The following is a 13,085-nucleotide window of genomic DNA, read 5'->3' on the forward strand; positions in this document are numbered from 1 at the left end:
CCTGTTGCGTGCCCCCACAGCAAGCAGCTTACTATGGGGGCACCGAGCCGAGTCACAGCTCCCTGTGTCCATTCAGACACTGAGCCATGGCCTGGACCCATCCCCTTTCTCTCCTAATTGACCAACTGAATTTGATTGACAGCAGCGGGAGCCAATTGCGAGGCGAGTCCACGGCACCCAAGACACTCCTGCAACATCGCTGGATCCAGAGGAACCTCAGGTAAGTATTAGAGGGAGAAGATAGTCACCGCTCCAATTAGGTATGTGGATGAATCCGTATCCTCTCAGAGAAACCCAGGTGCCGGCAATGCACAAAGCAAGTTGTAAGTATTAGAGGGGCTGCTGCACACAGAAGGCTTTTTATCTTAATAAACTGGTTCTAAACTCCTGTCCTCAGAACCCACTAACAGGTCAGATTTTAAGTAGGGCTGCGGAAATTAACGATTAATCGCTAATTTTTTTGATCCATCAAAATTATTTTGATCGGTTACTCATCTCTCCGCCGTCTTCCGGGTCTCCACTGCTTCGCCCCTAGGAAAGTCTGTGGCTTCGGCCTAGCTCAGGAGCGGAGGCCATCTTGGTCCACTGGCGGCGACCTAGGTGAGCTCCTAGAGCATCGCGCTTACGTCATCACCCCTCAACTGCTCGCAGATCCAGACAGAGGGGGTCTGCCAGCTTCTATTCTGGTATGTCTTCTGGGGGAGATGTCCATTACAGTGGGGGAGATGTCTGATATTATAGTGGGGGAGATGTCTGATATTACAGTGGGGGGGAGATGTCTGATATTACAGTGGGGGGGGGGGGGGAGATGTCTGATATTACAGTGGGGGGGGGGGGAGATGTCTGATATTACAGTGGGGGGGAGGAGATGTCTGATATTACAGTGGAGGGGGGAGGAGATGTCTGATATTACAGTGGGGGGAGATGTCTGATATTACAGTGGGGGGAGATGCCTGATATTACAGTGGGGGGAGATGTCTGATATTACAGTGGGGGGGGACATGTCTGATATTACAGTGGGGGGAGATGTCTGATATTACAGTGGGGGGACATGTCTGATATTACAGTGGGGGGACATGTCTGATATTACAGTGGGGGGACATGTCTGATATTACAGTGGGGGGAGATGTCTGATATTACAGTGGGGGGAGATGTCTGATATTACAGTGGGGGGAGATGTCTGATATTACAGTGGGGGGACATGTCTGATATTACAGTGGGGGGACATGTCTGATATTACAGTGGGGGGAGATGTCTGATATTACAGTGGGGGGAGATGTCTGATATTACAGTCTTCTTTTATAATTAATCGAAATTAGTCGATTAACCGATTAAAAAAAAAAAAAAATCGATTAATCGAACACGAAAATTTTAATCAGCAACAGCCCTAATTTTAAAGTATTACCTTGGGAATATACAGTCTAGAATACAGTAGTAAATATTATAACCTGTGATGTATTTCAGTTATCTTGCAAACCAGGCCTGTTAGTGGGTCCTGAGGACAGGAGTTGAGTACCATTGTCTATATACATAGAATGCATTAAGATAAAAAAAAAACTTCTGCCTTTCCCTTGACTTTAAATCCCAGGTGGATCATAAAAAAATGGCGATAGAGTTAGGATTTTAGCGCCTGGTCACACCACAAAAACGTCTTCCAGATCCATTCCAGATGCGCTTCTGCATGCGCGTTTTAAAATCAATTTTTCATGCCTTTCCAGATGCTTTTTTTCCCTCCACTGTACCGGAGTCGGTGTATTTTGGGTGCTTTTTACCACTTTCCAGTCCAGTTCTGTGCAGGAAAAGAAGGAGCATGTTGTACCTTTTTTCTTCTGGAAATGAAATCGCACTGCACTTGTGTGAACTATGTCATTGCAACCCATACATGCTACTTTTCATGCGTTTTTGATGCAGATGTAAATCACTGCACTGCATGTGTTGGGTAAGGGCTCTCAATCTACACTACTAAAGCATTTGTGCTTTTCTCAAGGGTCATACGATTACACTTGATCAATTATTGGATTCCATAGGATGTCCTCTATTCTATGGTATAGCATCCCCTACTTTTTCTGTATTGTGACTTGTGAATTTAAAGTAAGAAGCAATAGGAACACTACTGAACTCACACAGTAGGTTCCTAAAAGAGTTAATGCCAAGCTTGGTACTCTCCAATAGACAAAATCAACAGCTTTAAGCCACCCATTTTAAAAAATAGCTGAAGGCATAAATTGCAATCAGGTATAAAGGGCACCTACAGCAGCCTCCAGCACCCCCATCATGGCCTAAATGTCAGGCAGGCATCACTGATGGGGCTGCACTGATAATCAATGCACTGATCTGCACTGCGTGCAGGCCACCACCGTCTGGGGAGCCTTTTGTCGGCTCTCCTCTACTCATGCACTGTCAGCGTGAGTATAGGAATGCCGATAACTGGAACTTCCTATTTACACTGTGATTGGACACAGCGGATGACATAGTAAAAAGCCTACATCATATGCTCTTTACCGTGATTGAAGATGCGGTTTGTCCAGGCGACACACTGCACCACCAATCACCGCGCTAAGCGCCCCCGCGTCTTGTCCTGAAGGACGTCATATGACGTCCAGTCAGAAACAATAGTGTAACGGAATGGCCCGTGATACCCAGAGACTTTTGAAGGATGCGGGGTACTCCTGTGCCAGCTTCACCAATGACTCTTATGTCTAGAGGCATAGGATGACTAAGAAATTATATCTCGGATTACATGAGATGGGACAGTAACGATAATTCATGTATTGCAGGATATCTTGAAATATTACAGATGGTTAATTCTGACCCCAACAGGTCAATAGCAGAGCGACTCATTCATGTGGGGACACAGACTGTTGAGGTGCTAATTAAGTCTACCTGGCTGTAGTGATAAAAGCTTGCTGCGTTTGCATTCTATTGTGCTAATTAAGTCTGCCTCTCAAGAACCTTTCATTGTGTATGCTAATGACGCTGTATTGTGTGAAAGTTCTATTGATGATAGATATGTGTTGGCAGTCTGAAAGGTCAGATGTCTGACCTTTCAGGTGAAGTGGATTAGCATGTCAATTATGTTTACTAAAGGAATGTGCATTATGTAGCAGGTGAGAATAACTTATCGTGGAGTCAGAAAGTCTGTCTAAGATGTGGATTGAGGGGGACTCGTTAGCACCCCTTTGTGTGATGTAGTGGGTGGAGTCGAGTCATTGTCCAGATTTGGTTTCTAACTGTATATAACCAGCCGAGTTTACCATTAAAGTGTTCATTCGTTTGGAACCAGAGAAACAGAGCTTATGTCTCGTTATTCTGGGGAATTCTTATGGATCGTGTCTGCTGGATTGTGGAGTGTCGGATAAGCTGTCTTGGGTTGGTGGAATGAAATATCGTAAACGGCGTTAACCCCTGATTGTAGCAAATAGTACCCCCGCTATGCCTGTCATTCTGCTATAGGCCAGATGGGAAGGTGTTAGAAAAAAAAAAAAAGTTTTGCCTTTAGCCATGTTCTAACGTGACTATTTGTATTATCTTTTGAAGAATTCTCTATATTTTTGCCAAGTGGCTTCCCATGTTAAATCAATATGGGATGAACTCAGCATACGATTACCTTGGCACTGTGGGCAGACACACTTGTGGTGACATATGGGGTGCGATTCTTCTGCAGAAGGTCAATGTAAAGCTCTGCTCCCTCAGTTCCATGGACACGGAGCAAGCTGATTAGCTCATTCACATCGTGATGTATTCGGAATTCACTCATTGTGAAACATCTGCTGGTTTAGCAATAAAAGGACACATTTTAGAACAGACAAGTAAGAATTATCATGGTTCATCCACATAATATATGAATAAAATACACTCTATGAAATTTTCAATAATTCTAAAATGATTACTTTTTATTTTTCCTGCTTTCCTATTTTTAGGTAAAGCTGAACTCCAGTTTATTGCACCTTTGTAATCATTGATGGTTCCCCAAATATAGATTTGTTTAAAATGCAAGCTGTGTACAGTAAGTGCCTGAATCTGACCTGGTATCAGCTTCTTACAATTCGTATTTAGAAAGTTGCCTGGAATTCAGCTTTAAAAAAACAAAACAAAGTATAATAAGAATAATTCTAAAAAGGATCAGTGATATTCATCAAAGAGGCCTTCAGCTTCAGTCCAAAGTTGCCCATACTCTATACAATCTTCTTTACATCTACCATCAACAATGTAGTGCAAGGGCCTGCCTGACTGCATACTAATTGAATGGATTGTTTAGCGAAGTCCTTCTATTACATAGTTTTGGTAAATCTATATTGGTATAACCAATAACCATAACCACTACAGCCCTGGACCATTTTGCTGCTCAAAGACCTGGCCACTTTTTGCGATTCGGCACTGCGTCGCTTTAACTGACAATTGCGCGGTCTTGCGGCGTGGCTCGCAAACAAAATTGATGTCCTTTTTTCCCCACAAATAGAGCTTTCTTTTGGTGGGATTTGATTACCTCTGCGGTTTTTATTTTTTGCGCTATAAACAAAAATAGAGCGACAATTTAAAAAAAAAATTCAATATCTTTTACTTTTTGCTATTAAAAATATATAAAAAATTTTTTTTTTCCTCAGTTTAGGCCGATACGTATTCTTCTACATATTTTTGGTAAAAAATCGTAATAAGCGTTTATTGATCGGTTTGCGCAAAAGTTATAGCGTCTACAAAATAGGGGATAGTTTTATGGCATTTTTATTAATATTTTTTTTTTTTTACTAGTAATGGCGGCGATCAGCGATTTTTTTATCGTGACTGCGACATTATGGCGGACACATTTTTGGGAGCATTGTCATTTTTACAGCGATCAGTGCTATAAAAATGCACTGATTACTGTGAAAATGACACTGGCAGTAAAGGGGTTAACCACTAGGTGGCACTGTAGGGGTTAAGTGTGTCCTAGTGAGTGATTCTTACTGTAGGGGGGGATGGGCTACATGTGACAGACAGTGATCACCGCTTCTGATTACAGGAAGCTGTGATCGCCGTCATTGTCACTAGGCAGAGCGGGGAGATGCTTGTTTACATCAGTATATCTCCCCATTCTTCCTCACGATCGAGTCCGCAGTCGGGCTCACGGAGCGCGTTCACAATGCCGTGATCTTAAAGGGGATGTATATATATGCCCTCCTGCCTGTCTGTGCCGTGCTGTTGTCGTATATAGTCGTGCGCTGGCCGGCAAACAGTTACAAGGCAATGAATATCACTCTGGAATTATGCTGAGCTGAACTGCTGTTGTGTATTTTTCAATTTTTGAGTAAGGAGTCTGAGCGCCCCCTTTTGCCCCAATTCTTTGTGGCAAAGATTCTACAAGGTGTTGGTAATATTTCTCAGAGATTTTGATCCATATTGACATGATAGCATCACGCAGTTGCTGCAGATTTATCAGCTGCACATCCATGATGCGAATCCACCACATCCCAAAGGTAATCTATTGGATGAGATCTGGTGATTGTGGAGGCCATTGGAGTGCAGTGACCATCTTCAAGAAACCAGTGGTGAGATGATTGGAGCTTTGTGACATTATCCTGCTGGACGTCGCCATCAGAAGATGGGTACACTGTAGTCATAAAGGGGTGAACATGGTCAGCAACATTGCTCGGGTAGGAGGTGGCATTTAAACAATGCTCAATTGGCACTAGGGGGCCCATAGTGTGCCCCGAAAATATCCCCCACCAGCCGTAGCGTATCGTATTTACGCTACGCCGCCGCAACTTAGGCCCCTTTCACATTGAGGAGTTTTTCAGGCGGTAAAGCGCTAAAAATAGCGCTGCTATCCCGCCTGAAAAACTCCTGCACTGCAGACTCAATGTGAAAGCCCGAGGGCTTTCACACTGAGGCGATGCGCTGGCGGGAGACAAAAAAATCTCCTGTCAGCAGCATCTTTGGAGCGGTGAGAGGAGCGGCATGTATACCGCTCCTTCGCCGCTCCTTCCCATTGAAAACAATGGGAACCGCGGCAATACCGCCCGCAATGCGCCTCTATAGAGGCGCATTGCGGGCGATATTAACTCTTTATCGGCCGCTAGCGGGGGTTAATACCGCACCGCTAGCGGCTGATACCCGCGGTAATCCCGGCGGTATAGCGCCGCTATATTTAGCGGCGTTATACCGCCACCGCAGCTCCTGCCTCAGTCTGAAAGGGGCCTTAGAGAGGCAAGTGCTGTATTCACAAAGCACTTGCGTCCTAAGTTACGGCGGCGTAGCGTAAATGTGCCGGCGTAAGCCCGCCTAGTTCAAATTGTGAAGAGGTGGGCGTGTTTTATGCTAATGAATCCTGACCCGATGTGATTGACGTTTTGAACGAACGGCGTGGACGTATCCCAGTGCGCATGCGTCGGATAGAATGCCTAAGATACGTCGAACACTGCCTACGACGTGAACGTAACTTACGCACAGCCCTATTCGTGTACGACATACGCAAACAACGTAAAAACATATGCTTGTTCCGACGTCCATACTTTGCATGGGCTGCGCCACCTAGAGACCTGCTTTATCTTTACGGCGGCGTATGTCTTACGTAAACGGCGTAACTAAATGCGACGGGCGCACGTACGTTCGTGAATCGGCGTATCTAGCTCATTTGCATATTCAACGCAGAAATCAACGGAAGCGCCACTTAGCGGCCAGCGTAAATATGCACCCAAGATACGACGGCGTAGGAGACTTACGCCGCTCATATCTTGGCTAAATTTAAGCGTATCTGGTTTGCAGAATACGTTTAAATATACTGCGGCGCAAATTCGGACTTAAGACGGCGTATCTACTAAAACAAAGCAGAGTTCCACACAAATATGGAACTTCCCCTGTTCAGGTTCCTTCCCCCTCCGGTGTCACATTAGATCTCCCGTCTCCTCTCCCCTAGACAAAAACAAGCAGTGAACCAATGAAGTGTGGGCACAGCCCCACTGCATGGCATAGTTATTTATTTTTTTGCCCGTAGTGTAGCTTTAAATCTCCACCAGCAAAGAGAAGCTAAAAATGACCGTCCTTTTGCGTCCCTTTCAGTGATGTGATGGGGTGCAACGGATCAAAAAACTCACGGTTCGGATCGTTCCTCGGATCAGGAGTCACGGATCGGCAAATAAAAAAAAAAAAAAAATCCCCCCCACTGTAATATACACATCCCCCCCACTGTTCACCCCCCACCAACTATAGTACCCCATCGGTGCAAACACCCCCACTCCTCTCAGTACAAGAGACCCCCCCTTCTCTCGGGGCAAGAGACCCCCCCCTCCACTAGGGGCAAGAGACCCCCCCTCCACTAGGGGCAAGAGACCCCCCCCTCCACTAGGGGCAAGAGACCCCCCCTCCACTAGGGGCAAGAGACCCCCCCTCCACTAGAGGCAAGAGACCCCCCCTCGGGCAGTACAGACACTCCCAGCGTGTGCTTCTTCCCCGGGTGTTCCAAGATGGCCGCGGCCTTTCCTAATCTTATTCCTGCGGCTCCGGAGCTAGGCCGAAGGCGCGGCCTTTCCTAGCATTATGGCCGCGACTCCGGAGGTAGGCCGAAGCCGCGGCCATAACGTTAGGAAAGACCGCGGCTTCGGCCTAGCTCCAGAGCCGCGGACATAACATTAGGAAAGGCCGCGGCTTCGGCCTAGCTCCGGAGCCGCGGCAATCCGCGGATCACAGTGTGTTCCGATCCGAAGGGGGTGACCCGTTCGGATCACGGATCAACTGTGATCCGTTGCACCCCTAATCAGATGTAAACTGGTACATGTCCATATACATCCGCCTGCCCGTAGACCTAATATGGGTTTTACTAAAAAGTAACTAAACTGTATCTGAGCACCACAAACTGAAAACGCTATTTTATTCATTTTTAATTATTCAAAGCAAACTCCCCTATTCATATCCCAATGCTTTACTTTGTTGATAAATCACTTTGAAAAACAGAAACTGCTTTTTCTGGCTGTGGCCATCTTCCTGGAATCCATCTGCCCTTAGCTCAGGCATGCAGATGGGTGTACTTAGCTGAGAAAGCCCCTCCTCCATTCCTGGGATGTATGACATCACTTTGGACTGGGCCCAGAAACCACCAATCGCAGAGACCGCATGATTGCTGATCCTAAACCCACCCCCCCCGGAATACTGAACTTTTTAAAAAGGATCCCGGATCCGGCAGAAGAGATAAAAGCGGAATCTCTTTATAGATAAACCGATCGCTCATCTGAAGGGATCGAACGCTTCGTGAAGTGACCCCACATCTGTCATTAGAAGGACCAGTGATTGATGAGCATTCAATGATCTGCAGACTACTCTGTATAATGTCAGGACCATTGCTGAATACTTGCAGAGCATTACCCCCGGTCTATCCCACAATCACCAGCACTGCCCACCATTACTCACTATACAAGGTGCCAATGGAGGGCAGCAAGTCCGCCTCACCTGTCATTGGAGAGGAATGGCTGGGCGCGCTGTCATCGGCTTCCCCCCTGGCCTGAGCACCGGATACGTTCAGGAACAAATTACCGGACACCGAATCATAGGATACCGGATGGAGTCTCCATGACAACAAGCAGCGGGTGTCGAGCGCGGGGCTCCGCAGGGAGTCGTGAACCGCAGCGAATGCCGGAAGTCGGAAGTGTGGGCGAGGCATGGAACGCACTATCCCGCCCCTAGCGGAAGGCCGCGCCGTGACTAGGGGAACTTCCGGCGTGTTACAGAAAAGTCCCGAAATGTAATCTCCAGAAACATGGCGGCCTCCATCGTACAGTCTACAATCTAATAGAGTGACAGCAGACAGACGTATGTCCGATGGAAGGATTGTAGAAGAGATCAGGGACACATGATTCCACCCGAACTGCTGGCCGCCCTGTCCGGCCCGGAGGTGCTCAGCCTCCCCGAGCCGCTGCCGGTGCAGAAGAGTCCCGGGAGGGCGGGCACCTTCACCCCTCGTACAGTGCACTTCCCCCGGGACCACCGATTCTTCGAGGTGTGAGCACAACTCTATGACCACACAGGAGCCGATCTGTAGAGGGGAGGACAATCAATACCCATTATTATTATTTCTAATAATACTCTATAAGAACGGTGCAAAAAATTCCCTGTCGATCCTGCCAGAAATCCAGCGCACTCTGCCACCAGGCTACATATGCTGTACAATGGGGGTCAGCATCAGTGGCGGCTGGTGTGTTTTTTTTTGGGGGGGGGCAAACAACCACCACCCTCCAGTTGGCCAGCGGCACCCCCCCCCCTAATCATGTGCTTCGGGGAAAAAAACATTGGAATCTATGGTCCAGTGCCCTGCATGTAGATCAGGGGGCCAGACCCATGGATAGGGGGGCGCCGCCCGTGTGCCCCTAATGGACGAGCCGCCACTTTTCAGCAACCTGTAGATTGTGGACAGGTGACTGGTAGATCGTGGTCTGGTCTTGTTGACCTGCCACCCCAGAGCATCAAGCAAAGTGCCATGCAGGGGACCAGGGCCGTTTGAAGGAATATGGGGGCCCCCAAGCACCCCCCCCCCGCATGCAAAGCCTACGTTAACGCTACACTCATTTTTTTTTTTCTATTCTTACCTCCCGTTCTTCCCTATAGGCTGCCGCTGTAGCGTGGCCGAGCGCCTCTTCCCCAGTCCCCTATCAGATAGTGCCGGGTACCGTGCTTGGTACAGGAGATTCAGTTTCCTGTCTTCCCGGCCGGACTGAAAGGAAGTGAGCACTCAGAACAGGAAACTGAATCTCCTGTACCACGCGCGGTACCCGGTCAGACTAACAGGACTCCAGGTGGAAGGAAGAGGAGCTCGGCCACGCTACAGCCTGGAAAGGGGAAGTTGGGGGCCCCAGGCCAGCTCGGGGCCCCAAGCAATTGTTTGTTTTGCCTGTTCTGTAGCGACGGGCCTGCAGGGGACTACTTGTAAAGTTGGAGCTGTAGTAGGGAGCAAGAGCCACATAAGCCAATGCCTCCCCTGAAGTGCTGGCACCTGTCCCATGCAGAGTGATACCAACTAAACTCCGCCTCTTATAGTAGTGGTGCCAGCGCAGGAAAGAAGAGATCTTCAGGTCAGTGTGAAGCAATGCACTGGGCATAATGGTATAGGACTGCTTTCACACTGATGTGCTGCGGCTTACCCACATGGGTGCAGTGTACCCGCAGCTTTCATGCAGGTTTGTTGCACTTAGCCATAGACTTTGATTACATTCTGCGGGTTTGGTGCACTTAGCCATAGACTTTGATTACATTCTGCGGGTTTGGTGCACTTTCTGAATGAAGGAGTTTTGGTACGCTTTCACACCTGCAGGATATAATAGAAGTCTATGGCAAAGGACCGCTAACCCAAGAAAGTTGCGGATGCACTGCGCTGCACCCGCGGTAAAGGTAAACCGCAACACATCAGTGTGAAAGCAGCCTTATAGGGAACTCAGATCAGTAAGGGTTAATTTATAATTTGCAGTTTGGGGGGCAGTAAAACCCAATAGTTAAGACGTATTTTTATCACCCCTGCCCCAACTGCACAACCATTGAGCTGTTGTGGCCAGGGATTTATACATGTCTCAGCCACAGCAGGATTTATACGCCCTGTTGTGGTTGGTGGGTGTAGCACCTGCCAAGCATGACCCACTCAAGTGAATGAGGCCGCTCTGCAAGTGCCCTGCGAGTATCGCAAACAAGGAGTTAAAGCAGGCAGCATTGTGTTGCTTTCTCACCACCTGCTTTAAGCCCTTGGATCCCACAATAGCTTGCAGTTGTGGGGCACTTGCGTGCGCAGTCCCCCCCCCCCTCCGCGCGCGATCGAGTTGGGCCGCACTGGCCGGTAATTGAGGCCGCGGCTTTGCGGCCTTCTGCAGTCCTATGGTTCTTTTTGGAATCTGTGTGTTGGCCGTTGGTATGACAAGGAAACCAGCAATGCTTCCCTGCCTGTTTCCATCTCCTTCCCTTTACTTAGAAGTTAGAACCCCCAAACATTGTATATATTTTTTTATTTTAACACCCTAGAGAATAAAATGGTGGTTGCTGTAATACTTTCTGTCACACCGTATTTGCGCAGCGGTCTTACAAGCGCACTTTTTTGGGGAAAAATACACTTTTTTTTTTAATAGTAACAGTAAAGTTAGCCCAATTTATTTTATATTGTGAAAGATAATGTTACGCCGAGTAAATTGATACCCAACATGTCACGCTTCAAAATTGCGTCCGCTCGTGAAATGGCGACAAACTTTTACCCTTTAAAATCTCCATAGGCGACGTTTAAAAAATTCTACAGGTTGCATGTTTTGAGTTACAGAGGAGGTCTAGGGCTAGAATTATTGCTCTTGCTCTACCAATCGTGGCGATACCTCACATGTGTGGTTTGAACACCGCTTTTATATGCGGGCGCTACTCACGTATGCGTTCGCTTCTGCGCGCAAGCTCGTCGGGACGGGGTGCGTTTCTGGCTCCTAACTTTTTCAGCTGGCTCCTAGATTTCAAGCAAATTTGTCAAGCCCTGCTTTAATGGGTCGCTATTGGCAGGTGGTAGTACCCAACAAAAGCAACAGGGGGCTTAATGCCTGCTGTGGCATTGGCTTCTTCCTCAGCAGCTAAAGGGGGTAGGGATTGGGGGACAATAAAACCCTGACTCAACATCAGTATTTTACACCACAACTTTACGTGTGAATGAGCCGCTGATGGATGCAACGAAATGCTTATTCACAAGTGCAGCAGGCATAGTTGCTCTTCTGAAAAGTCATCCAATTGTGACACGGTAGTACGGCAATTAGAGGTTTAAATCAGATGTGAGGAGGTGACACTGAGTTAAGAAAAAAAATCTCGCCCACTCCACTCCTTCCTGCTTGCTCCTGTCACTCTAGCACACAATTGATGTCCTCCGTACAGATGGCACTGGCAGGTGGCACTGGTTTGGAACTGACAGATGGCATTGGCAGGTGGCACTGGTTTGGAACTGACAGATGGCACTATTGGCACTGGTTTGGCACTAGCAGGTGGCACTGGTTTGGAACGGGTTGTTGGCACTGATTGCTGGTGGCACTGGCGGGTGGCACTGGTGGAACTGATTGACACTGGGTGGCACTGATTTGCAGTGGCACCTTCAGGTGGCACTGGCTTGTTTCTCACATAGCCGATTGCAAATGTAAACTGTGTGTAAAACTGACAAGTAGCACAGAGGAGAGAGAGAGTGCTGTCAGAATTGAGCTTGATGTGGGGGTGGGCGGGACCCGGCCGGGGTGGGCGCCAGCAGCTATATTACACCAGCCAATGATTGGGCTGCTTAAGAAAGTGGGTTTGGCCACATACACATAGTGGCCCGCCCAGATACCATCCCATTGGCTGTAGCTGCTGGGTCCCGCCCATCCCCGACATCGAGCTCAATCTCTCTTTCTCTCGCTCTCTTTTTTTTTCTCTCTCTCTCTCCTTTTTCTCTCTCTCTCTCTCTCTCTCTCTCTTTTTTTTTTGCTCTCGCTCTCTTTTTCTCGCTCTCTTTTTTTTTCTCTCTTTTTTTTTCTCTCTTTTTTTTTCTCTCTTTTTTTTTCTCTCTTTTTTTTCTCTCTTTTTTTCTCTCTCTTTTTTTTCTCTCTTTTTTTTTTCTCTCTCTTTTTCTCTCTCTTTTTCTCTCTCTCTTTCTTTTCTCTCTCTCTCTTTTCTCTCTCTCTTTTTCTCTTTCTCTCGCTCTCTTTCTCTCGCTCTCTTTCTCTCGCTCTCTTTCTCTCGCTCTCTTTCTCTCGCTCTCTCTTTTTTCTCTCTCTCTTTTCTCTCTCTCTCTTTTTTCTCTCTCTCTTTTTTCTCTCTCTCTCTTTTTTTCTCTCTCTCTTTTTTTTCTCTCTCTCTTTTTTTCTCTCTCGCTCTCTTTCTCTCGCTCTCTTTCTCTCGCTCTCTTTTCTCTCTCTCTCTTTTTCTCTTTTTTTCTCTCTCTCTTTTTTTCTCTCTCGCTCTCTTTCTCTCGCTCTCTTTCTCTCGCTCTCTTTTCTCTCTCTCTCTTTTTCTCTTTTTTTCTCTCTCTCTTTTTTTTCTCTCTCTCTCTCTCTCTCTCTCTCTCTCTCTCTTTTCTCTCTCTCTCTTTTTCTCTTTTTTTTTCTCTCTTTTTTTTCTCTCTCACTCACTCTCTCTCTCTCTCT

The 13,085-nt window shown here is 47.3% G+C and overlaps 2 protein-coding genes across 4 annotated transcripts in view; one reads left to right on the forward strand and one right to left on the reverse strand.

The window, feature by feature from the left end:
* The window catches only part of TUBGCP2 (tubulin gamma complex associated protein 2), a 52,313-nt gene extending 43,698 nt beyond the window's left edge, over positions 1-8,615 (reverse strand). Inside the window, exons 1-2 of one of the 2 annotated variants that reach the window (XM_040320753.1) lie at positions 8,419-8,615; positions 3,608-3,767 (exon numbers count right to left, since the gene is read on the reverse strand). In XM_040320753.1, the coding sequence (XP_040176687.1) occupies positions 3,608-3,757 (150 nt within the window). In that variant the 5' untranslated portion in view covers positions 3,758-3,767; positions 8,419-8,615. Of the gene's footprint in view, positions 1-3,607; positions 3,771-8,418 lie in introns of both variants that reach the window. The other variant, XM_040320752.1, reaches the window with a different exon arrangement.
* A 40-nt stretch (positions 8,616-8,655) lies between these two features.
* ZNF511 (zinc finger protein 511) overlaps positions 8,656-13,085 on the forward strand; it is a 35,199-nt gene continuing 30,769 nt past the window's right edge. The window contains exon 1 of one of the 2 annotated variants that reach the window (XM_040320756.1): positions 8,656-8,965. In XM_040320756.1, coding sequence (XP_040176690.1) covers positions 8,819-8,965 — 147 coding nt within the window. In that variant the 5' untranslated portion in view covers positions 8,656-8,818. The remainder of the gene's footprint in view (positions 8,966-13,085) is intronic. The other variant, XM_040320754.1, reaches the window with a different exon arrangement.

This window comes from Rana temporaria, chromosome 8 (genome assembly GCF_905171775.1).
Source record: "Rana temporaria chromosome 8, aRanTem1.1, whole genome shotgun sequence".
NCBI classification, from domain to species: domain Eukaryota; kingdom Metazoa; phylum Chordata; class Amphibia; order Anura; family Ranidae; genus Rana; species Rana temporaria.